We start from the raw sequence: 24295 nt of genomic DNA, 5'->3' as shown, positions 1-24295 counted from the left end.
AGGCGATGGTCCTCCATTCTGGAGACGTGACCCATCCAGCGCAGCTGGATCTTCAGCAGCGTGGACTCGATGCTGTCGACCTCTGCCATCTCGAGTACTTCAACGTTAGGGGTGTAAGCGCTCCAATGGATGTTGAGGATAGAGCGGAGACAACGCTGGTGGAAGCGTTCTAGGAGCCATAGGTGGTGTCGGTAGATGACCCATGATTCGGAGCCGAACAGGAGTGTGGGTATGACAACGGCTCTGTATACGCTTATCTTTGTGAGGTTTTTCAGTTGGTTGTTTTTCCAGACTCTTTTGTGTAGTCTTCCAAAGGCGCTATTTGCCTTGGCGAGTCTGTTGTCTATCTCATTGTCGATCCTTGCATCTGATGAAATGGTGCAGCCGAGATAGGTAAACTGGTTGACCGTTTTGAGTTTTGTGTGCCCGATGGAGATGTGGGGGGGCTGGTAGTCATGGTGGGGAGCTGGAGGGATATAGATGGTAGATTTCCCTGTGTTTGCAACCGTGTCTGCCTGTCCCGCATCGGACTTGTCAGCCACAAACGAGCCTGCAGCTGACGTGGACATTTACCCCCACAATAAATTTTCTTCCGCGAAGCCAAGCCAAGAAAGAAGAAGAAGACATTCTTATTTGATGAATCATCAAATTGTTATGTCATGGAAGGAGGCCACTTGGCGCATGGAATTGATGCTCAGTGTTATATACAGTGGAAACTCGGGACTATTTTATGCTGGAGCAGGAGCACTGCAAGACTGCAAGAGCCGATCACACTTGAGAGGTGAGCATGCACAGTGCAACAGTGTATTCATACATGACCTGCAGCCTGAGATGTGAGTAAAATTTGTGCTGTAAACTTACAAGCTTCTCTGAGTGTTTATTAAAACCTCCATTGGTACAACTGAGGACAAAACATGGTGGCAACGGTGGGATTGACAGAAACCCACATCAGATTAAAAATAAACTAAAATAAACACGAAGAGGAGGAACAAAGGAAAAAAGCAACATTACCTGACTACCTGAGCTGGAGAAGAAGATGGCCCCAGCAGCCGCAGCAGCATTACACATGGACTGGGAAGCTGATGATGTCATAGAGGCTTTTAAAAAGTCCAAGCAGAAGTGCAACCTGGCATTCAAAAGTCTCCTCAAGGGAATCACATCAGAGGAAAAGGTTAGTTACATCCTTCTTGGGATAGGGGAGCGAGGGCTAGACCTGCTTAATAGATGGGAGCTGTTGGCAGACGTAGATGGATGCGAAAAATTCCACAAATTCCTCTATGGGAGACAGTTTGTGGTAGAGAGTGATCATCACCTGCTGGAAAACATCCAGAAAAAGAACCTAAGCAAAGCACCAGCCAGACTACAGAGGCTACTCCTCTGGCTCCAATGTGGGCTGATATTGCCTCAAACCGTGCATCTTGGCGCCTCACAGTTCGGCGGGCAGCAACCTCCTTTGAAGAAGACCGCAGAGCCCACCTAACTGACAAAAGACAAAGGAGGAAAAAACCAACACCCAACCCCAACCAACCAATTTTCCCCTGCAACCGCTGCAACCGTGTCTGCCTGTCCCGCATCGGACTTGTCAGCCACAAACGAGCCTGCAGCTGACGTGGACATTTACCCCCTCCGTAAATCTTCATCCGCGAAGCCAAGTTAAAGAAAAGAAGACCTTGAAGTATAGGCCAGGGAAGGAAATGGTGCTTGCTGATGCTTTGTCACGTCTTTCCTCAAATGAAAAATATGAAATGAAAGACATGGAAATCAAGATACATCACCTCGTCAGGGTAACTAATAACAAACTAAACCAGATTAAAGAAGAAACCACAAAGGATGAAGAACTGGCCAGAAAGGATAAAACAGGTACAGCCTACAATACATCAGTATTGGTCTGTCAGGGACGACATATCCCTGGAGAATGGTGTACTGCTGGCAGGATCTCGGCTGATAATACCAGAGACAATGAAAAAAAAATTCTCCAGAAAATACACCAAGGCCACATGGGAATGGAAAAAATGCAAACTTAGAGCAAAGTCAGCAGTTTACTGGATAGGCATATACAAGGACATCGAAAACATGGTGGCTACATGTCTGGCATGCCAGAAATACACAACAAAAAGAAGAGATGATACCTGCGGAAATACCCGCCAGGACATGGTACACAGTGGAAGCAGACCTGTTCACAGAAAACCAAGAATGGTATCTGATTGTGTCCTGCTACTACTCCAAATTCCCCTTCATCAGGAAAGTGAAGGACCTGAAAGCATCGACCATCACTGCTGCAGCATGTGCGCTCTTCACAGAACAGGGGATACCCGAGCAAATGATATGTGACAATGGGACCCAATCACATCGTGTGAATTCAGAGAAATGGCTGCAGAATATGGGTTCACCATCACTACTTCATCACCATGAGAGGCATGTGCAGACAATCAAGCGCACTCTCACAAAGTGTTGAGAGACAAAGGGAGATCCCTACCTCACCCTTCTGTCACTGCGAGCCACGCCTTTGAGGCCAACATGAAATTCCCAGCAGAGCTTCTGAATGGCAGAAAATACAAGACAACCCTGCCAAGCAAAATCCATCCACCAGACGACCAAGAGGAAATAAGAAAGCTGACTGACATACAAGAGGAAAGTCGTCAACATTACAATAAACATGCACAAACACTACCAGAACTCTTCAGAGGGTAGCATGTGCATGTTCAAGAGCCAGAGATAAAAACCTGGAGTCGAGCAAAGATTGTTAGAGAAGCTGAGATGCCAAGGTCATTGAGACAGAATCTGGTTGGCAGCTGAGACGAAACAGAATCCACATTCACCCAACTCCAGATCTGACACGGAAAGCACCAGAAGCTTCTAATAATCCAGAAACTTGTGAAGGAATGAAAATAGAAACCCCAACCAACAACACCGTAACAACTGAACAGCAAGCAACCGAAGAACCGAGGCAAACAACACCACCAAAGCAAACAGACACAACGAGGTCTACAAGGCAGAGAAGCCACATACCGCTGAGAAGAATATAAAACTGCAATTGAATAATTAGAATATTTAATTCTTAATGGCAAGTGCAGGTAAAGAAGCAGTAACAATTTATTTTTAAGAAATTTAAATCTTAATAAATCTTTTAATCTTTGGACTTTTTTTATACTGTTTTTTTCCACTGTTATATACAGTGGAAACTTGGGACTATTTTATGCTGGAGCAGGAGCACTGCAATACTGCAAGAGCCACATCACACTTGACTGGTGATCATACATGACCTGCAGCCTGAGATGTGGAGTAAAATTTGTGCTGTATAACTTACAAGCTTCTCTGAGTGTTTATTAAAACGTCCGATGGTACAACTGAGGACATAACTCTCAGTCCCATTTGCTTCAGTGCTTTCCTCATAGTCCTGCAGATTATTCTCTTTCAGGTGATGATTATGTTAATAATTCTGATGAAGACATTGCATTCCAAATAATAAATCATAATTCTGATTTCTGATCAGGTAAAACTAACATTAGTGAAGATCATTGGTGAGGAAATGCCACAATTACGCTTTGGATGACATTGTAATCATTAGCCAAAAATAAAATAACATGTCAGGCAGCATTTATGGAGATGAAAGTAAAATTAACCTTTCAAATGAAGTAACAAGTAAATAAATTAGCTTACTCTATTGATCAAGGTGCGAGCTATTGGAAAAGGAACCTGATCTGCAACAATAAAATAAATGAAAATTGCAAGTAAAGCATATTTTAAAGTCCCAAAGAGAATTACATGACAAGGGCCCAATTGGCGTTGAAAGTGGGGGAGATTCAGGGTGATGCTGAAGTCTGGTGGACCGGATGTTTGCTCCTGGTGACGGTCATTTCCGGAACTGACAGCGGCCGCCGGCCTTGGGCCTAAAATCCAAGATGGCGGCCACCGAATCGGAAGAGGTTCCTCCTATCTCTAAGTTTTTATTGGATTGTTCACCGAAGGACATCGCCTTGGTACGAAACGTAATATGCCTTGTGTTAATAGTGTCGACGCGACGCTCCTGAAGCCAGTGGTTTTTCTCCGCTATTTATCAGATAGCGAAGGTTGTTCGGATCTATTCCGGGCCTGCAGCGCCGTCCTCGGATTTGCTGAGTGTGGGTGCCCGCAAAGCAGCTCATCAGGCAGGATAGCGAAAAAGCAAACCACACGAAGTCTTTCGAGTTTAGCCCCGCGTAGAATCCACTGAGAACCATTGCATTAATTTTAATTGTATCTTATCGACGGAAGGTCCTTCCTGTTACCAACAGGGTTGTTGCAATTAATTGGTTGATACCAAAGTCATCAGATATAATTAGCTTTGAAATCTGGGGGAGGGGAATGAGGGGGGGGGTGGAAAGTACTTCTCGACAAATTAGCGTTGAGCATTAAAATGTGAATGATGAAATGTCATTTTTTAAAATTCGTGTCAGTTGACTGTACAATTGCAATCCTCTTAAGGTTGTCCCTGGGACTAGAGGATGATAGAAGTTTGGTTGTGTGCAAGTTGAATCTCTTCCCCATTCCAGTAACTATCGAGTTTTTGAGATACATTTTATTAACCATTTCAATAGAGTTTAAATCATATCAAGCCTGTTGCAAACATTTCATATATCTAAATAACACAAGAATTTGCCTGTTACACCAAAGGAAGTGGGAAAGGGGGGTATTTGAAGGATTTCTTAAATGGGCCATGCTTATTTTTTTCAATTTTCACTGACGAAAGAAAAACTGGGAGCCCATCTACAATAATTAGCTGATTGAAAAATGTTAGAAGATGGTCTACTTTATAGCTGGTATTATTTTTCCATATCTTAGTTTCCATATTTTATTTGTGTCACAGGGAGCTATTTGGTCATCAAGCCTGTGGTGACTCAGAGCAATTCCATTCCATCTCTAATTTTCCTTGTCACCTGCACTCCTCATCCATCATTTACACCCAGATTCAATTATTTGCCTGCACAATAGATGGAATTTAGATTGGTCATTTTACTAATCTTGTAGGGGGAAATAAGAATCTGGAGTAAACCCACATGGTCACAGAAAACCTGCACATTTCACTCGGACAACACCTAAGATCACAGGATTGAACCCAGGTCACAGGAGCTGCAGGAAGGTATCATGAGGTTAATGAAATACTTTACAAAATGTAAAGAACTGAATACAATATTCTAATTGGACTCATCAGAATTTTATGGAGCTATGTTGTCTCCCAACTCTTGATTCAATCCCTGATTAAAAATTCAGAGACAACAGGAGAAGTCGAGAAGATTGTACAGAGCCATTTATGATCTCATATCCATTGTCTTGAAAGAATTAATGATCAGATGGATCACTGATCAAAAATTTATACAGCTTTAGAGAAATAGGAGGGATTTGAATGCAGGTTCTTTTTATCCTCAAGATTAAATATATTGTCATGTAATAAAAACCGTGCCTTTTGTCTCTAGTGAGGCAGACAGATTCACCATAGGCAGAAATTGCCTGAAGCACCTTAGAGTCAGAGAAAGATAAGCAAAACTTACTGAATGTCCATGGATTCGCCTTCAGTGTTCCCGCAGCCATACAAAGTCCAAACCATCAGCAGCACAAGCTTCAGATCCGAACACGATTAAGAACTCTACTCTGCTCGTATCCTCGTTCCAATATCTGGTATCCCTTCAGCTAGTTTCTAGCCAATCCCCGGCAGCCTGGTGTGAGTCCCTTCACTGCAGTCGCCAGTACCTGCAGCCTACGTGGGTTCCTCGCCTCGAGTCACCAACAGCCTTTGTGGGTCGTTCAGCCGCAGAACACCTTACTGGTCCTCCGCTGTGGTCACCGTCCATGTGGGTCATTTCCTCTGCTCCTCTTTCCGAGATGGGGTGTGTGGAATGCTCTATTCGTTTTCTTGTGCCTTGTGCCAGTCCTCTGCTTCCTTGGAGTCTCTTACCCCTCGTAGCTGCTGCAGATCATAAGCGCCACCATCTTGGGTGCAGACCCTGTGCTCACAGGATTTTAAATAAAAACCACACTGGCTCCTTTAAGAGGCCATTCAAAACCTGTTCAGAGCTGATGGCAGTTGGACTCAGTGGTTGGACCCTGCGGGAGCACTGTGTCTCCACGGGTCCACGCTAGCAGCTCCAGCAGCATTGCCATTTTCACATGTATGAAAATATTTATGAAAATTATGTATTTTTAGACATCTTCAGCAAAATTTAAAAATTTTATATTTTTCTTTCTTAGGACTGGCTTCAAGCAACAGATTTGACCAAGAATGTGTACCATCACCTTGCCTATTTTGTACCAAAGATATATTGCAGAGACTCAAACCCTATTCCACTTAATGAAGAAGTGTTAGCTCAGCATATTCTGTTGGGACCAATGGAATGGTACCTGTGTGGAGAGGATCCATCTGTGGGAATGACCAAACTTGAAAAGGCAAATAGGTCATCACAGCTCTGCGGGCATGTTTTCAAAATTGGGGAGCCTACTTACTCTTGCAGGTACTGAATTGTGACAAGTTTAAATTCTGTGAATTCCACTTGTGCCTGCTTGATACTTTGGTCATCAAGTTTATTTTTTGATTCGCAACATTATGCAATTGGCGCTTCTAAGTATGACAGGCTAGTGCCTTCACTGTATGCCAAAGCTGATCTTTAAAGTTATTACATTAAAGGGGCAGTTCATCTAGTTTCTTAAAAGTATAATATGCTGGTCATTTCTTTGGAACATGTTAGATTCCCAAAGATTTCTTGAAGACCTGATTATACTGTACTTTCTTTAGTGAAAAATCAGATCAATGCAGGACTGTAATTATAAGCTGTTGAAGAAAGATATCCAATTTTCATTGCAAGATAAAGGATTCCATTAATTAAATATCTCTTTCTCATTGAAACAAAATGAAAAAAAGACCAAACTGGAAAAAATACAATGTACCCCCCCCCCCCTCCACATTTTGGCATTTCTGGTTACGGAAATTTGCCCTTTAGGAATTTAGAAATCAGTGTCAGAAAATTTTGAGGTAAAGAATGAAAGAACCACCCTTACAGAATTTATGTGAGGGAAAAATAGCAACATAAAATGCAGAAGAAATCAAGAGTTTGCCAGAAAATGGCAATACAAACGGTTTTCTAGGAACACAACCACTCTAATTTGGGGATGTACTATTTAGGGAAAATACAAATCTGGTGACAGGGTATATGGAAAATAGGAATAAACAGAGTTGATGTGGACTTGTGAGGGAAATTATGTTTGACAGAGCCATTAGAATTTTTGAGGGGTTGTAATTACCATGATAGATGAGTGTAGAAGTAATCTAATTGGACTTCAAGGAGGTTCTTCAATAAGGTATCAAAAAAATGGGATTATTAAACATGATTTAGACTGCACTGTATTTGTGGCATTACATTAATGTGGATTGAAGTTAATGAACAGAAAATATAATTGGGATAAATGAGTCATTTTCAGCTTGAGAGGCAATAACCAGTTGGTTGCTGGAGGAATTGGTGCTGGGGCAAAATAAAATGCTGACCTTTTTGGACTGAGATGAAAAGAAATGTCATCCCTTAGAGGGTAGGGAAGATTCAAGACAGAGATTGTCACATTTGTGGCCCGAAATGTGAAGTTAATAAAACATCAAACACAAGTTTTATCAGGTAAACTTCTCAGTGTCTTTATTTTCCAGTTTCCTTTGTTCTCCTGCTTGTGCTCTTATCTCTCTCTCATACCACGTGACTTCCGGTACATCTCATACATATTCATTATCATGACAGAGATGAATAGATTTTGTTCCAGATATTGCAGGAATTATAGAATACTGTATTGAGCTAGTGCAGGAAAATAGCACTGAGGTAAAAGGACAATCATTACTTAATTGAATGGAAAACCAGGCTTTATTCATTTCTGGGATTTGGATATAGTTGACAAGACTGACATTTAATTGCTAAATTACCTACGAGAAATGGTAGTGTGCCTGCCTTCCACAGTGCTGCTGAGTGGGAATTTCAGGATTTAAAGAGGTGAGAAACCTTTTAATTTAGACAATCAGCATGGTAACAGTCCATTTCAGCCCATAAGAGCATATCAGGGGTATAGGTTAATTGGGTGGCATGGACTCATGGGCCAAAATGGCCTGTTATTGTGTGCTGTATGTCTAAATTAAAAATGAAAATGTTGCTCTCCCCCGAGACTAATCTATGATAGACAGGCAATTCTCTTTCCAAGTTTAAAAAAAAACTCAATGCAATGATCGCCAGTTTGCATCCAGTCTCTCCGATGTAGAGGAGATCACCAGGTGCTGATGATCCCTGCAGTTTCACAAGTGCGTTGCTTAACTTGGAAGGACTGTTTGAGTCTCTGGTGATGGTGATGGAGGAGATGTGGGAGCAAATGCAGCATATCTGGTGATCACAGGTATAAGTATTAATGGGAAGGACAAAGGAGTCCTGGAGAGAGTCGTTCCTGTGGAAAGCAGAGAGGGGAAAGGAGGGGAAGATGTGTCTGATGGTGGGGTCATGTTGTACGTGGCAGAAATTGCAGAGGGAAGATAACATGTTTGATGCGGAAGCTGGTGGGTGGTAGTTGAGGACAAGGGGAATCTTGTCCTTGTTGCGACTTGTGGAGAGGAGACCAGGGCAGATGTGTGTGGGATGTGTAGAAACTCGAGCTGTGGCTTGATGACTTACTGCTCATTAGGGAGAGTGAAGAGATAATAGACAGGAGCTACAAGGAGTTAGTAGAGTGCACTTCTATGGCTACCCCCCTCTGCAACTGGTATATCATCCTGGATAGTATTGCTAAGGATGTCCTGATGGAAGACAACCATGGTGACCAGGTCTCTGGCATTGAGTCTGGCACTGTGTCACAGAAGGTGAAGAAGCATGCATTTGTGATTGGTGCTTTTATAGTGAGGAGGACAGAAAAGAGATTCTGTGGGCCTGATAAAGACACCCAGATGGTGTGTTGCCTCCCAGGTACCAGGGTACGAGATGTCTTCAATTGGATTCAAAACATTCTGAGGAGAAAGGGTGAACAGCTAGAAATCTTGGTACATGTTGGTACCAATGACATAGGAAAGATAAGTATGGAAGTTCAGGGAAAATGCAAGGGATTAGGAAGGAAGCTGAGAAGCAGGATCTCCAGGGTAGTAATCTCAGAATCACTGCCTATGCCTCGTGTTAGTGAGGGCAAAAATAGTGAGATCAGGCAGATAAATGTGTGGCTGAGAAACTGGTGTACAGAGCAGGGCTTTAGATTCTTGGATCACTGGATCTCTTTTGGGGAAGATAAGACCTATATAAAAAGAATGGCATACACCTGAACCCAAAGGAGCCCAATATCCTGGCAGGCAGGTTTAATATGGCTGTTAAGGAAGAGTTTAAGCTAGTTTTGCAAGAGAATGGATACCAGAGTGTTAGAGCTGATGAAGGGCGAAATAGAAATAACCAAGGATAGTGTTCAACAAGGATGACAAGCAATTGCAACCAGAGGGATGACAAAGACACAGTGCAAACAAAAACCAGTCTTAAGGTGTTATACTTAAATGCACACAACATTAGAAACAAAGTGGATGATCTTGCAGTACAATTACAGATTGGAGGATATGATGTTGTGATCATTACTGAATCGTGGTTAAACGGTGGGTGTCATTGGGAGCTGAACATACAAGGATACATGGTGTATCGGAAAGATATGCAGGCAAAGGGGGTGGCATGGCTTTGCTGGTAAACAACAATATCAATTCATTGGAAAGAAGTGACATAGGATCAGAAGAGGAAGAATCCTTATGGGTTGAGTTCAAGAATGGTAAAGGTAAAAGGACCTGATGGCAGTTATATACAGGCCTCCAAACAGCCTGTATGGACTACAAAATACAAGAAGAAATAAAAAAGGCACATCAGAAGGACAACATTACAATATTCATGGGGGATTTTAACATGGAAGTAGATTGGGAAAGTTGGGTCGGTGCGGGATCCCAGGAGGGAGAGTTTGTGGAATGCCTACAGTATGGCTTCTTGAAGCAGCTTGTTGATGAGCCCATTATGGGATCAGCTGTTATGGATTGGGTGCTATCAAATGAATAAGAGGTAATTAGAGAGCATAAGGTAAAGGGATCCTTTGGAGGCAGTGATCACAATATGATTAAGTTCACAATGAAATTTGAAAAGGAGAGGCTAAAGTCTGATGTGTCAATATTTCAGTGGAGTAAAGGAAATTAAAATTGTATGAGAGAGGATCTGGCCAAAGTCGATCGGAAAAGCCCAGTTATGGGGAAGACAGCAGATCAGCAATGCCTGTTTCAGGGTCAGCGTCAGAATAAGTCTAATGGGGGGGGTGCTCAATCTGCCATTTGAAAACTCGCTTGGGGGTTCGGGGTGGTGGTGCCTAGTGGCCATGTGCCTCCTCTGTGCATTGCCATCACAATCTCCACCCCCAACTTAACAGGCAAACGAGCTGCTTATTATTGCGTGGAGACTAGTTAGTGATGCGGGGGGGGGGCGCAATGCCTGTAAATACCTCCCCCAACCCTCCCTGTTCCGGCTATGGGGTAGTCTGCAAAAAATGAGGAAATGAAGGACTGTATCCCCCAGAAGGGTGTATGGTTGGTGTAGTGGTTAACGCAATGGCTTTACAGCACCAGAAGTCAATCCCTCACTGGCTATAAGGAGTTCATACGTTCTCCCCATTGTTATGGAACGGATAAAATATATCTTAAAAGGGGTAAGATTGTGAGATTTAGTTAGATCACATTTCACAAACATCTCAAGCTCCATACAGGAATGGGCTTCATCTCTCCAATTGCTGAAACAATGGGCAAGTATTTGTGAGAGTTCTACAAGTAGGCATTAATGGATCAGCAGGTTTGTACAGGGCCCAGGTTCAGGAACTGAAAATCTTTTGCTATTAAGACTGGTGCCAGAAGTTTTAATTGTTGGTTGAAGGTTGCTGTTCTAAGAGGGGTCATGTGGTTTTGCTAACAGAGAGAAAACATTCATTCTTTGGAGGGAGGGGATATATAGAGAGAGATACTGAGAGATTCAACAGTAGTTGCTGTTGAAGACTGCAAGTTTCCAGACCTTCTGCAAGACCCCATTTCAAGACAGGTTTTGAGTTCCGAGTTCAGCCTATTATAAATCTCTGAGGTCAATTGCAGAGGCTGTGGCTGGTTAATGTGTTTCTCCAGAAATAGGGGAAAAGGAAGAACTCTTTGTGGTAACCTGGAAGAAGAGGTTAGCTTTTGGAAAAACCCAAGTTTCTTCAGTAAGACATTTCAGTGACTGATTGAAGGAGATCAGTTTGTGTGAGTCCAACGAACAATGAATATCTCTCTCTGAAACCAACAAAGACCTTCCTGAGCGGTAATAACTTAAGTTAAAGCACCAATGCTTGGTGAAGATAATAAATGTTTAATTCTTTGCACAGTATGGGAGATTGCCTGATACCAGTGAACTTGGAGAAGTGAAAAGTGAATGATTGGGCAGTGAAAAAGAACTTTCCTGAACATATAAACATTACGTGAGCTTAGTATTAGAAGCAGGTTAAGTTAGGTTAAGTTAATAGTAATAAGTTAAATATTGATATTATAATGTATTAAGAAAATAAAACCAATTTTGTTTAAGTAGCCATTGTCTTGATGAATTTCTATTGCTGCTGGTTTTAGAGTCATTTGGGCTCGTAACACCATATCTGTGTGGGTTTTCACTGGGGGCTCCAGTTTCCTTCCACTGTTTGAAACATACCAAATTGGGTGGCACAGACTCATGGGCCAAAGTGGCCTGTAACCGTGCTATATGTCTAAATTTAAATTTAAAATTTAAAAGGAAAGCAAGTTGTGAATGGGAAAAATGAAACAATTATGGCTGACAAGGGAAGTTAAACCCAAAGTAAAAGCAAAAGAAAGGGCATTCAAGTTAGCAAAAATTAATGGGAAGATAGAGGATTGGGAAACTTTTAAAAACTTAGAGAAGGCAACTAAGAAGGTGAGTAGGAAGGAAAAGAGAAATTATGAAAGGAGGTTAGAAAATAATATCAAGGCGGATATTAAAAGCTTTTTAAGTGTATAAAGAGCAAAAGAGAGACAAGCGTAGACATAGAATTGTTAGAAAATGGCACTTAAGAGATTGTAATGGTAGACAAGGAAATGGCAGAGGAACTGAATGAATATTTTGGATCATTCTCTATGGTAGAAGACAGTAGTAGCTCTCAAGGGTTTCTGGGAAGTGAAGTGAGTGCTGTCAAGATCACGAGAGAGAATACCTGGGAAGTGGTCTAAGAGTAAATAGCAGTTAGAGCAACGCCTTTACAGCACTAGCGATCAGGCCCGGGGTTCGAATCCCACGTTGTCTGAAAGGAGTTTGTTCTTTCTCCCAGTGTCTGTGTGAGTTTTCCCTGGTGGCTCCAGCTTCCTCCCATTGTTTGAACTGTACCAGGGGTGTAAGTTAATTGGATTTAAATTGGGCATCATGGACTCATGGGCCGAAATGGTCTGTTACTGTGCTCTGCCTAAATTTAACAAAAAAATTTTTAATTCTAAATTTAAATTTATAAGTCTGGTCTGGATGGAATTCACCTTTCAAGTTCTGAAGGAGGTTGCTGCAGAGATTATGGAGGCATTGGTAATGATCTTCTCAGAATCAATAGATTCTGGCATGGCTCCAGAGGACTGGAGAATCATGAATGTCATTCCGCTGTTTAAGAAGGGAAGGAGGAAGCAGAAAGGAAACTATAGACCTATTAGTCTGACATCGGTGGTTGATAAGATATTGGAATCAATTATCAAAGATGAGGTTATGGAGTACTTCGAGGAGCGTCAAAAGATAGGTCCAAAACACCATGGTTTCCTTAAAGAAAAATGATACCTGACAACCCTTTTATCTTTTGAGGAGATAACTAATAGGATAGACAGGTGAGAAGCAGTAAATCATACCCTTTGGTAGAAGAAATAGACGGGCAGACTATTATTTAGATGGGGAGAAAATTCAAAATTCGGAGGTGCAAAGGGACTTGGGAGTCTTCGTGCAGGATACCCTAAAGCAGTGGTTTAAAAACTTTTTCTTTCCACTCACATACCACCTTAAGTAATCCCTGTGCCATAGGTGCTTTGATTAGTAAGGGATTACTTAAAGTGATATGTGAGAGGGAATAAAAGGTTGAGATCCATTGCTCTAGACCCAATTGTTACTGAAATATTTTGCTTGAGAAAAATTGTCATTAGCCCATTTTCTTTAGAGTTATGAAACCGAGCACATAATGAGTCAAATTAGGTATGATTAAAACAGTGGTTTTCAAACTTTTTCTTTCTACTCCCATACCACTTTAAGTAATCCCTAAACACATGGTGCTCTGGTTAGTAAGGTGGTATGGGTGTGGAAAGAAAAAGTTTGAAAACCACTGGCCTAAAGTTAACCCCCCAGGTGAAGAAAGCAAATGCAATGTTGACATTCATGTCTAGAGCAATAGCATGCAAGAGCGGAGATGTAATGATGAAACTCTATGGAGAGCTGGTGAGACCTCACCTGTTTACAGTTTTGGCCATCTTATTTGAGAAAGGATGTGCTAGCATTGGAGAGGGTTCAGAGAAGATATACTAGAATGATACCAAGAATGAAAGCGTAAGAATATGAGGGTCATTTTGTTGGCTCTTGGACTATATTCATTGGAGTACAGAAGGATGGAGTGGTAGGGGTGGGGGTGGGGTGGGGGGGGAACCTCATGGGCACATTTTGAATGCTGAAATGCCTGGACAGAGTAGATGTGAAAAGTTGTTTATCATGGCAGGGGAGTCTAGGACAAAAGGTCACAATTTCAGGATAAAAGGGCGTCAATTTAAAACAGCAAAGCAGAGATATTTCTTAGTCAGAGGGTTGTGAATCTATGGAACTTGAAGCAAAGTTGTTGATGTATTTTAAGACTGAAATTGACAGGTCTTTTATTAGTTAGGGCATCAAGTGTTATGTGGAGACGGCTGAGGAGTGGGGCTGCGTGATAAGGATTAGCTCGTGATTAGCCCCGATGGGCCAATTGGCCTACTTTTTTCTCTGCGGATAAGGACTGAGCTAATGGCTATAGAGGGGAAGCTGTGTTTTTGAAGAAGGACGTCTCTGAGATGTTCTGGAATGGAAAACTTAATCCTGAGACTAGATGTGACAAAGGCAAATTAAAGATATCCTGTCATGTTCCTGTGTTACTGATGATGGAAAGGCTTTGGGGTGTTAGGATGCAAGTGACTCGCTTCTGCCCCGATCTGCCTTTGTTGCCATGTTTTTTATGTGGTTCGTCAAGGTGACCCCTATTGATGATGGATTTGGCAAGGGTAATGCCACTAAATTCAAAGTGGGGTAGTTAGATTCTCTCTTATTGTCAAAAGAGAGGATCACTAAAACAGCCAAGATTACTCCCTTCTATTGATGACATTCACTGGGAGTGTTGTTCAATTCAGCCTCAAAGAATTATTGAGGATCCCACAGGATGTTTGATCTAATGGCATCAGGAAGGAAGTACAGGAGCATAAAGTTAGGACCGCCAGGCTGGGAAATAGCTTTGTGAAACACAGAAATCTGCGGAGGTTGTAGAAAAAGCACAGAAATGCTGGAGGAACTTGGCTGATCTCGCAGCATCCACAGGAGGTAAAGATATATTCCCAACATATTTCCTGCAGGCTAAGATTGAAGAATGATATCCTATTACATTATTATCTTATAATAATATCTTATTGAAATTGAGTAAATTATTCCAGATTATTTATACATATATTTTATTTTATGTATGTCTGATTATTAAGTGCTATGTGAGAAATGTGTGTGTGCATTGTGGGCCAGAGAACCAATGTCCCACCTGTTTGTGTATGTAGTTTGATATCATTGAACTTGAAAGCTTGTGATGTTGATTGCTTTGTATCCATGTGTTGCACTTCCATATTTACATATTAAATGATACAAATAATCTCAAGGGATTAATCATTCTGTGTTGTAGATCACTTATGATCTTGTGTCTAGTTCAGCAGAGGTTGTGACTCCTGTGTTGGATTGTCAAGCCAAGTCATTTAATTATGACATTCATTTTACAAACCTCCCTGCGGCACATTATTTCCAACAATCTTCTAATCATTCGCAGCTTTAAAAAGAGAGACTTATTTATTTTTACTTTGTTTTCTAAAGTTTTAATGCTAATATTGTCTGTGATGATGCTAATCTCAGTTAATAAATGACAACATATGGTGTCAACGACAATGGAGTAATTGAGTTTAGATTTGTACTCAAGCCTCATTTGGGACTTGACAATCATTTTCAAAGCATTGAAATAATTTTCTGCTTGTGAAAGATCATGGATGTACTGATAAGCTCTGCATTATGACTTTAGCCCTTTTGATTTCCCTAGCTGAATTGGTATCAAGGATTCATAGTCCTAGGATCATCATTTAAAAGGCACAGTCAGAAGCATTTTATCAGAAAGCTGCAAATAATAGCAGGTAAAATCTTAGTCTGTTCATCCGCTCTAGCCCACACAGCCATAATATGTGTATCCTCGTATCTCATAATCATGCAATCGCCAGGCAGGATTTGAGAAATTGGCTGTGCATGAGCAGAATTAAATTGAATTTGTCTGGTGTTAAGTATATCAAAATAATAAAATAGGACAAATTGACAAGAGTGTTGCATCCTAATAAGGTAGTTCAGAGGGAGAGAGCCGGGATTCGGGAGGGTGCTCAGGGCATGAAAGGCTCCTGAAGGGCTTCCGGTACTGAAGGCTTCCTTATTGTCTTGGAGGATTGGATCTGGAGCTTGGGTTGCTGATGGATCAAACAGGAGTCTAAAGCTGCAGACGCTGTGAGAGTACTAGAGCCAATCCACAGTGACTGATTTGCTTCACTTTCTTTCTTACTATAAGGGATGCCAGGCGACATCAATGGCAACTCTTTGCGGCAGGCAGAGGCAATTTCTTGCAATATTACATGTTCCGTATTATTACGTGACAATAAAGGAATCTGAAATAAGGAGAGGTACGACAAGAAAAAATATCTTTGTGTTGGAAATGTTAGAACCAACTTTGGAATTTTTTTTTAAATGTGCAATTTTCCCTTTCTTTAGGAGAGTGAAATGTTCAATCTCCGATGATATGTGAATTATTTTGAAAATACGTGTAAAAATAATGTAAAGCATTTGTTAACAATCTTCCTCCTGACCAACTGCTCCCGAGTTATATTCGGAGGAAAAAGATCTTTTTAAAAAAAAAATGCCTCTTATAACCAAGCATGACTACTGTTTTTTGCCTTTTTGTTCAAGGGATTGTGCAGTAGATCCAACCTGTGTGTTGTGCATGGAATGCTTCTTGGCCAGCGTACACAGAGAACATAGATATAGGGTACGTTGTTTCTCTTTTGCGTTTGTTGCTCCAATTACTTATTATTGTAACCTTGAAGCAATACATCGAAAGTTTGGGTTCATTGATCAAGCCACTGATTGATAACAAATAGGCTGTACAAAAACCCTTTAATTCATCCATGACTGTTAAACAAACCCACAATATGGATGAATAAGAAACAGTTAATTAAGAAAGGGTTTTGCATTTGTTGAAATGTATGACATCCTTCATGGTAGTTTGAGTGATAGAGTCAATATTTGTTTTTTGATTGGAAGACAAATATTGGAGTTTCATCTCTTCATGATTGGAGATTGCACAGCTAAGTCGATTGTAAAGAATGAACTTTGGAATGAATGATTGGAAGGATCGTGATTTCAAAAAAAACTCGGTGCTATTAAACAATAAATGAATTCATTTACAGCACTCCTTTTTGCTTTTTTCTAAAGCATAGCTATTTAAATTTGCCCTTACACTGTCATTTCCTTAAAATCCAGAACTCTGCAAACTTTTCTTCTCAGTTTTGCTTCCACATGGCTGACCTTTGTATTCAAACCTCAAGTTCTTTTGTTTCCCCCTTGTGTAGATTCTTCTGTGACTGAGCTGTTCTACATCTCTGCACTTGTGGCTTAAATTTGATTCTACTTCCCAGCTTCACAACCAGAAATCCAAACGTTGACTTTATTCTTTTGAGTTGAAAAACCGCATGTGAAAATAGAAGATTAAGACAGAAAATGCTGGAAGTATTAAGCAGATTAGCAGCAGCTGTGGCAGTAGAAACCAAGCTAACCTATCAAGTCGGGTACCTAATTCTCAGAATTAATAGTTATCAATGACTATAACATACACGTCCATAATATTTTAAAAAAGCCCTGAGGGAAATGAGAGTAATAAAAATTCAGCTTATTATCATTTACAAAATAGGAATTTAATGAGATATAATTACCAAAAACATTAAGATTTTCTCTTTTCAAACCATTATTTTTTTTCGTGTGTTCTATTTTTATTTCCTCATTTTGATCTCTCATGGTTTATTCCCTTTTCCCTCCCATGCCCTTTAAAAGACTCTCGGATCCTATTGGACTTTTGAGCTTTCGCTGATGATTTGCTCTTATTGGGTGGAAAAATAATGACTCAAAATCATGAAGGAAAGACATTTTGTAAAAAGTGACCACATAAACTTTGCAAAATAATCTATAAAGTTAGATTTTGTTGCCTCTCCTGCTGTGCCTGAATATTGACAAGTGATGATTATTAATAAGATTAGAAATTGAATAATTTCATTTATAGGGTAGTTTTCACTTCTTGTTTCCTTTGATTTGTTTTTGTAATTGGAAATAATATAGATATTTACATGGACGCTTTTTGATCTAGATGACAACATCAGGTGGAGGGGGTTTCTGTGACTGTGGAGACACTGAAGCCTGGAAACAAGGTCCATACTGTCGAAAGCATGAACCTTCTGGAGAAGCTCCAGAGGAGGTACAGCACATTTTCTTGACTGGTTATTCAAAATGGTATTTTTTTTAGTATAAATGATATAATAATACTTGAACAATAGGTGGTTTTTTTACTTTGATCCCATGACTTTTGAGAGGCCATTTCGGAGTTATATATTTGGCAAAATAAAAAAGGCAGCTATTTTCCTTCTCACAATGGCATTCTTAAACCCGTTGGTTTTTCATTCCAATCAATTTAATAAATGATTCCTTGCACTAATAGTTTTTATTATCTGCAGTTTTAAAAAAAATTGAATTTAAATGATCCAACTGGCAGGATTAGAATAGAACTTGCAGATGTATTTTTTTAGTCAACTTGGAGCCCAGTATTACTCATCCAAGAAATGATACCTCAAAACTATTAGCACCATTAGTATTTCTCAGTGGCGTTCAAAAAGTCCTTTCAATTTAAAGAAAAGCATATAGTATTAATTTTTTGAAATGTACACTGACATTTCATTGCCAAGATAGATTGTTATTTTAATCCCTGCTTTCAGAACATCCCTTTACACTTGCATTCATTGAAACTTACTCCATTGGAAATTGTGTTTGTGAATTTTTTAAATGAAAATATCAATTTCTGGTCAAGGATACAGTGTATTAATTGCAAGTGCCATACTCTTCAAGACCATAGAGTTGGTCCCAAGAATTGCAGGCATTTGTTCTTTGTATTCAGTTCTTTGCAGTTGCTTCAAATATTTATCCAACTTCCTTTTATTGTTGTCTAAATAACTATATTTGTTTTTGTTAAGAAATTATTCAGAATCAAATGCCAGGATTTTTTAAATTCAAAATCTTTCATAAACTTACAACCTGTTGGATTTTGCTTCCTTCATTCTTATGCAAATACCCCAGTTTTCAAACCCATTTGTATTCCACTTCAATTATACATAATCTGTGCATTTGTTGCTGAATCAGTCTTGTATAAATTCAGATGTTTTGTTTTGCCTGGGTAAAAGATTAATCATATTAACACCTGGTAAGATCTACTTGTGTCTTACTGAATTCTTAATGAATTCAGTTAGCATTCATTTTTTTTACATCAACATATACTTAGCAGCTATCTGGCTTCTCATTAACTGATTTGTCTTTCTTAGGCATTCTTCTTGCAAAATGCTTTGTATAAGCATTTTTTTTTCTTCTATGAATTGCACTTCCTAGAAGAAAAAATTGGATGTCCATGGATGGGAGGGGTATGGAAGGAAATAATATGGATGCAGGTCATTGGGACGGGGCAGAGTAATAGATTGGCAATGACTTGATGGGTCAAAGAGCGTCTTTCTATTATATGCTTCTGAGGTAATAGATGGCAGGATTAGTTTCTCAGTTAAATATCAATTATAAATCAACTTCTTCAAATACTGTTGGAACTTTGACTTGTTAGAATTTTTTTTGCTTTGTTAATTCTTTTGCTTTGATGCTCTTTAATTGAGATAAATTTTAATTCACCCTTATTTTCTCAGGATCCACTGGTACATTTATCTGAGGACATGATTGGACGTGCCTATAATATTTTTGCAATTGCATTCAAATATGCAGTAGATATGCTAACGTGGGTAGAAGAAGATAGATTGCCTTCTGGATTAGATCCCTTGTAAGTATTAATGGTAATTGAAAATGCAAATAGCTGAGTTAATGCAGATTGCCAAAGAAAAGTTGGTTTTAAAGTTGGTGCTTTAAGAATTTTTTTTCCTCCACGGTTAGCATAGTGTTTAGTGCAATGCTGTTATAACGCCAGTGATCGGGTCTGGAGTTTGAATTCTGTGCTGTCTATAAGGAGTTTGTGTGTTCTCCCCATATCTGCGTGCATATTCCCTGGGAGCTCCAGTTTCCTCCCACCCTTCAAAAACGTACCAGGATGTAGGTCAATTGGGTCTAATTGGGCGGCATAGGCTCGTGGATCGAAAGGCCAAGTTACCATACTGTATGTCTAAATTTAAATGTAAAATTTAAATTTGATTTATCCTAACCTTTAGATATTTTAGTACTGCTGGTTAACATGTTGTCACAGTATTAGATCATAAATGCTTGCTCAACTACACCACACATTCTGGGAGGAGTCACGTGATGGAGTAGTGTCCGGTGGGGGAATACCAGCCCTCTCCGGAAAAGAAATAAAGTGAAGAAAATACAAAGTTCAAGAAATACAAAACATAACAAATAAAAGATAAAGTTGTAGAGAAAAGAAAAAAAAAGGCACCCAAGAAGGAAAAAGTAAAAACAACGGGAAAAAAACAAGAAAAGATGCCGGAAGAGAAAGGGCAAGGCCTTACCTGCATGAAGAAACAGGGAGCCGTCGTGGAGAAGAGAGCCCGTTCTCCGAGGTTGGTGATGACCCACAGATTCGCGACCCCCCCCCCCCCCGTCCGCTGGACTGCAAAAATGGCTCTCTGAGCCAAACAAAAGTGCACAGTGCGCTTACTAAGGAGAAGGAGAACACCGACAGGAGGGGGGACTCAGCTGAGAAGCAGGCAAACGCAACGCTACCAGCTGAGGGATGCTCGACACCAGGCCTCTCAGCTGGAAGAAGAGGAAAGCGACAGGAAAGGGTGAAAGGAAAGAAGAGCAGCAGCAGGAGGCCCAACAGATGAGTAGCCCAGAAGAAGAGGACCAACAGCAAGAAGCCAAGCAAGAAGAAGCCCAGCAAAGTGAGACAAGCAACTCATCAGGAAAGTCAGAAGAGACACAGATACAAGGAAGAGAAGAAGAAGACACAAACACAAGTGCCGACACAGAAGAAGAGGAAGAAGAAGACCAAGATCTGCACAGAGAAATAGAAGGTAAAACAGATGGACAAAGTATAGATAAAGTTTTTTTTCAAGAACAAATGAGAGCATTAAAAGAAGGGTTGACATTAGAGTTTAGTGAAATGAAAAGAAAAATGAAAAGTACAGAAGAAAAAGTGAATAGAATAGAGCTGGTTATGACAGAAAGAGGGAAAAGTTTAGAAAATGTGGAAGAACGAGAAACAGCTGTAGAAATGGAAGTGAATGACTTAAGAAGAAAATTGGAAGAAAGTGATAAATAAGTTAGTCACGAGTTGTTCGCTCAGAAAAGTGATATGTTGGAAAATTATAGTAGGCGAAACAACATAAAAATAGTGGGCCTAAAGGAAGATGAAGAAGGCACAGATATGAAGGAATTTATAAAAGAATGGATCCCAAAGGTCCTGGGAATGACAGAAATATAGGAAGAAATGGAAATAGAAAGGGCACAAAGAGCATTAGCTCCGAATCCACAGACACATCAAAAACCAAGATCCGTTTTAGTAAAATATTTGAGATATACAACGAGAAAATATACTGGAGCGAGCAAAGAATAAAATTAGAGAAGACAATAAACCATTGGAATACAAGGGTCAAAAAATATTCTTTTACCCAGACATAAGTTTTGAACTCTTAAAGAAGAGGAAGGAAGCAAAATCGATCCTATGGAAAAAAGGGTTATAAATTTATGTTAAGACATCCAGCTGTCCTTAAAATATTTATCCCTGGGGAGCAAAACAGACTATTCTTGGATCCGGAGGAAGCATGAGAATTTGCAGAATGCCTGCAGGACAGATGAAGAGATGTAACAAGAATGAACGGCGATAAAATACATATAAAAATGTAAAAATAATGTATATGTAAGAACTAAAGAAGGGAAAGAGAAGGGAAGAAAGAAAGTAAGGGGGAAAAAAAGAGGGAGAGCTTTGTTATATTTGTAAAAAAATGTCTTTTCGGGGGGGCGTTGGGTGGGCAAGAATAACCGTCACTGCAAAATCAGTTGACGCTTGTGAGCGGTTTGCAATCCAAATGGAGAGGGGAGTTGTGGTTGCCCGGCAAGGGATAAGGGGCAACTCAGAGAGGGTAGGGGGGACATTTGGGGCAAAGGGAATATTGGATGTGGGAGTTGTTGAAGTATTTTATGTTTTAAATGTGTTGTCATACATTGAATTTAAAAAGGGAAAACTGAGAGATGAAAATGGGGAAAAGGGGGGTGGTGGTGGTGAGGAAGTGGAAATGAGGTGTAAACAGGGTATGAGATGGCCATGTTGAATTATATGTTTATAAATATTAATGGAATACATAACCAAATTAAACGGAAGAGGCTATTAAATTTACTGAAAAAAGGAAAAAATAGATATAGCATTTGTGCAGGAAATGCATCTAACTGAAGTGGAATATAATAAATTAAAGAGAGACTAGGTAGGGCACGTAGCGGCAGCATCATATAATTCAAAAGCAAGAGATGTAGCTATATTAATTAATAAAAATGTACCAATCAAAATAGAGGAGGAAATAATAGATCCAGCAGGGATGTATGTAATGATAAAGTGTCAGATATATTCAGAATGTTGGAATTTGCTCAATATATATGCACATAATGAAGAGGATCAAAAGTTTATGCAAGATTTTTTTTGAAGATTGTAGATACACAAGGAAATATATTGATAGGAGGGGATTTTGACCTTAATTTGGATCCAATGTTGGATAAAACTGGACAAAAGACTAGCAAAAAGAATAAAGTGGCCAAATTTATGGTTAAATCAATGTAGGGAATGAAACATATGGATATATGGAGGAGGCAGCACCCAAGGGAGAAGGAATACTCGTATTATTCGATTAGGCATAAAACATACTCAAGGATTGATATGTTTTTGTGGTCAGCCCATATTCAAGGGAGAGTTAGGAAAACTGAATATAAAGCTAGATTGCTATCTGATCATTCACCCCTGTTATTAGCAATAGAACTGGAGGACATCCCACCAAGAACATATAGATGGAGGTTAAACTCCATAATACTTAAAAGGCAGGAATTTAGGAGCTTATTGAACGCCAAATTAAAATAAATACGGAATCAGTGAACGACAAATTTATATTATGGGTTACAATGAAAGCTTTCATTGGTGGGAAGATAATAAGTTATGTAATTAAGATGAAAAAGGACTACAATTGGGAAATAGAACAGTTGGAAAGGGAGATAGTAAGTACAGAAAAGGAACTAGCAACAAGGGATGATATAACAAAAAGAAGAGAATTGGCGGACAAAAAAATAAAATACGAAACATTACAAATGTATAAGGTGGAGAAGAACATAATGAAAATAAAGCAAAAGTATTATGAACTAGGAGAAAAAACACACAAAATATCAACCTGGCAACTTAAAACAGAACAAGCTAAAAGAACTGTATTGACATCAAGGAAAAAGGACAAACAAATTACATATAATCCAATGGAGATTAATGAGAACTTTTAAGGAATTTTATGAACAATTATACCAAACTAAGAACGAGGGGAAAGATGATAAAATAGAAGAGTTTTTAGCTAAAATTGAGCTGCCAAAATTGCAAGAAGAGGAACAAAACAAACTGATAAAACCATTTAAAGTAGAAGAAGTACAGGATATATTAAAAAAGCTGCCGAGCAATAAAACGCCGGGAGAGGATAGATTCCCAATAGAATTCTATAAAACATTTAAAGAGTTATTAATTCTTCCTCTTCTGGAAGTAATGAACCAGATAGAAGAAACACAAAACTTTCCAGACTCATGTAAGACAGCAATAATTACAGTAATACCAAAGACAGGGAAGGATCCACTAATACCAGCATCATATTGACCAATATCTCACTTAATTCAGATTATAACGTAATAGCAAAATTACTAGCTGATTGGCTGACTGTGTACCAAAAATAGTAAAACAAGATCAAACTGGATTTATTAAAAAAAGACGAACAGCGGATAATATCTGTAAAGTTATTAATCTAATTCATGCAGTTCATGGAAACAAGAAGCCAACAGTGGCTGTTGCTTTAGATGCAGAAAAAAGCCTTTGACAGAGTAGAATGGAATTATTTATTCAAAGTATTACAGAGGTTCAATCTACCAGAAAAATATATTAATTGGATTAAAGCATCATATAATGGACCATTGGCGAAAGTAACAGTAAATGGATATGTATCGAACCAATTTAAATTAAGTAGATCAACTATCTCCCTCACTTTTCACTTTAGCAATAGAACCATTGGCAGAACTGATAAGAACAGAAAATAAAATAAAAAGGATAAAAATAAAGGAGAAGGAGTATAAAATCAGTTTATTTGCACATGACATCATAGTATACTTAACAGAACCAGAAAAATCAATAAAAGAACTACATAAGAAATTGAAGGAATATGAAGAAATATCAGGGGACAAGATCAACGCAAATAAAAGTGATGATGCCAATGAGTAATGCGGATTATACAGAATTTAAAAAAGAATCACCATTTAAATGGCAAACACAAGCAATCCGATACCTAGGTATGAGGTTAGATAATAATTTAAGCCTATCGTACAAATTAAATTATCAGCCACTAATAAAGAAATTGCAGGAAGACTTAGAACATTGGAAAGAATTACTGCTAACGTTGATAGGGAGGGTAAATTGCATTAAAATGAATGCCTTCCCAAGGATACAATACTTATTTTAATCGTGG

The 24295-nt window shown here is 39.4% G+C and overlaps 1 protein-coding gene across 5 annotated transcripts in view; it reads left to right on the top strand.

The window, feature by feature from the left end:
* The first annotated feature begins 3872 nt into the window (after positions 1 to 3872).
* ubr2 (ubiquitin protein ligase E3 component n-recognin 2) overlaps positions 3873 to 24295 on the top strand; it is a 177991-nt gene continuing 157568 nt past the window's right edge. For 4 of the 5 annotated variants that reach the window (XM_069931156.1, XM_069931158.1, XM_069931157.1 and 1 more), the window contains exons 1-5: positions 3873 to 3980; positions 6226 to 6485; positions 16263 to 16341; positions 17713 to 17820; positions 19301 to 19431. In XM_069931156.1, coding sequence (XP_069787257.1) covers positions 3903 to 3980; positions 6226 to 6485; positions 16263 to 16341; positions 17713 to 17820; positions 19301 to 19431 — 656 coding nt within the window. In that variant the 5' untranslated portion in view covers positions 3873 to 3902. Of the gene's footprint in view, positions 3981 to 6225; positions 6486 to 15357; positions 15449 to 16262; positions 16342 to 17712; positions 17821 to 19300; positions 19432 to 24295 lie in introns of those variants that run through there. The other variant, XM_069931159.1, reaches the window with a different exon arrangement.

The sequence above is a fragment of the Narcine bancroftii genome, chromosome 4 (genome assembly GCF_036971445.1).
Source record: "Narcine bancroftii isolate sNarBan1 chromosome 4, sNarBan1.hap1, whole genome shotgun sequence".
NCBI classification, from domain to species: Eukaryota; Metazoa; Chordata; class Chondrichthyes; order Torpediniformes; family Narcinidae; genus Narcine; species Narcine bancroftii.
Note: the sequence above shows the minus strand (reverse complement) of the source record. Positions and strands in the feature narration are given on the sequence as shown.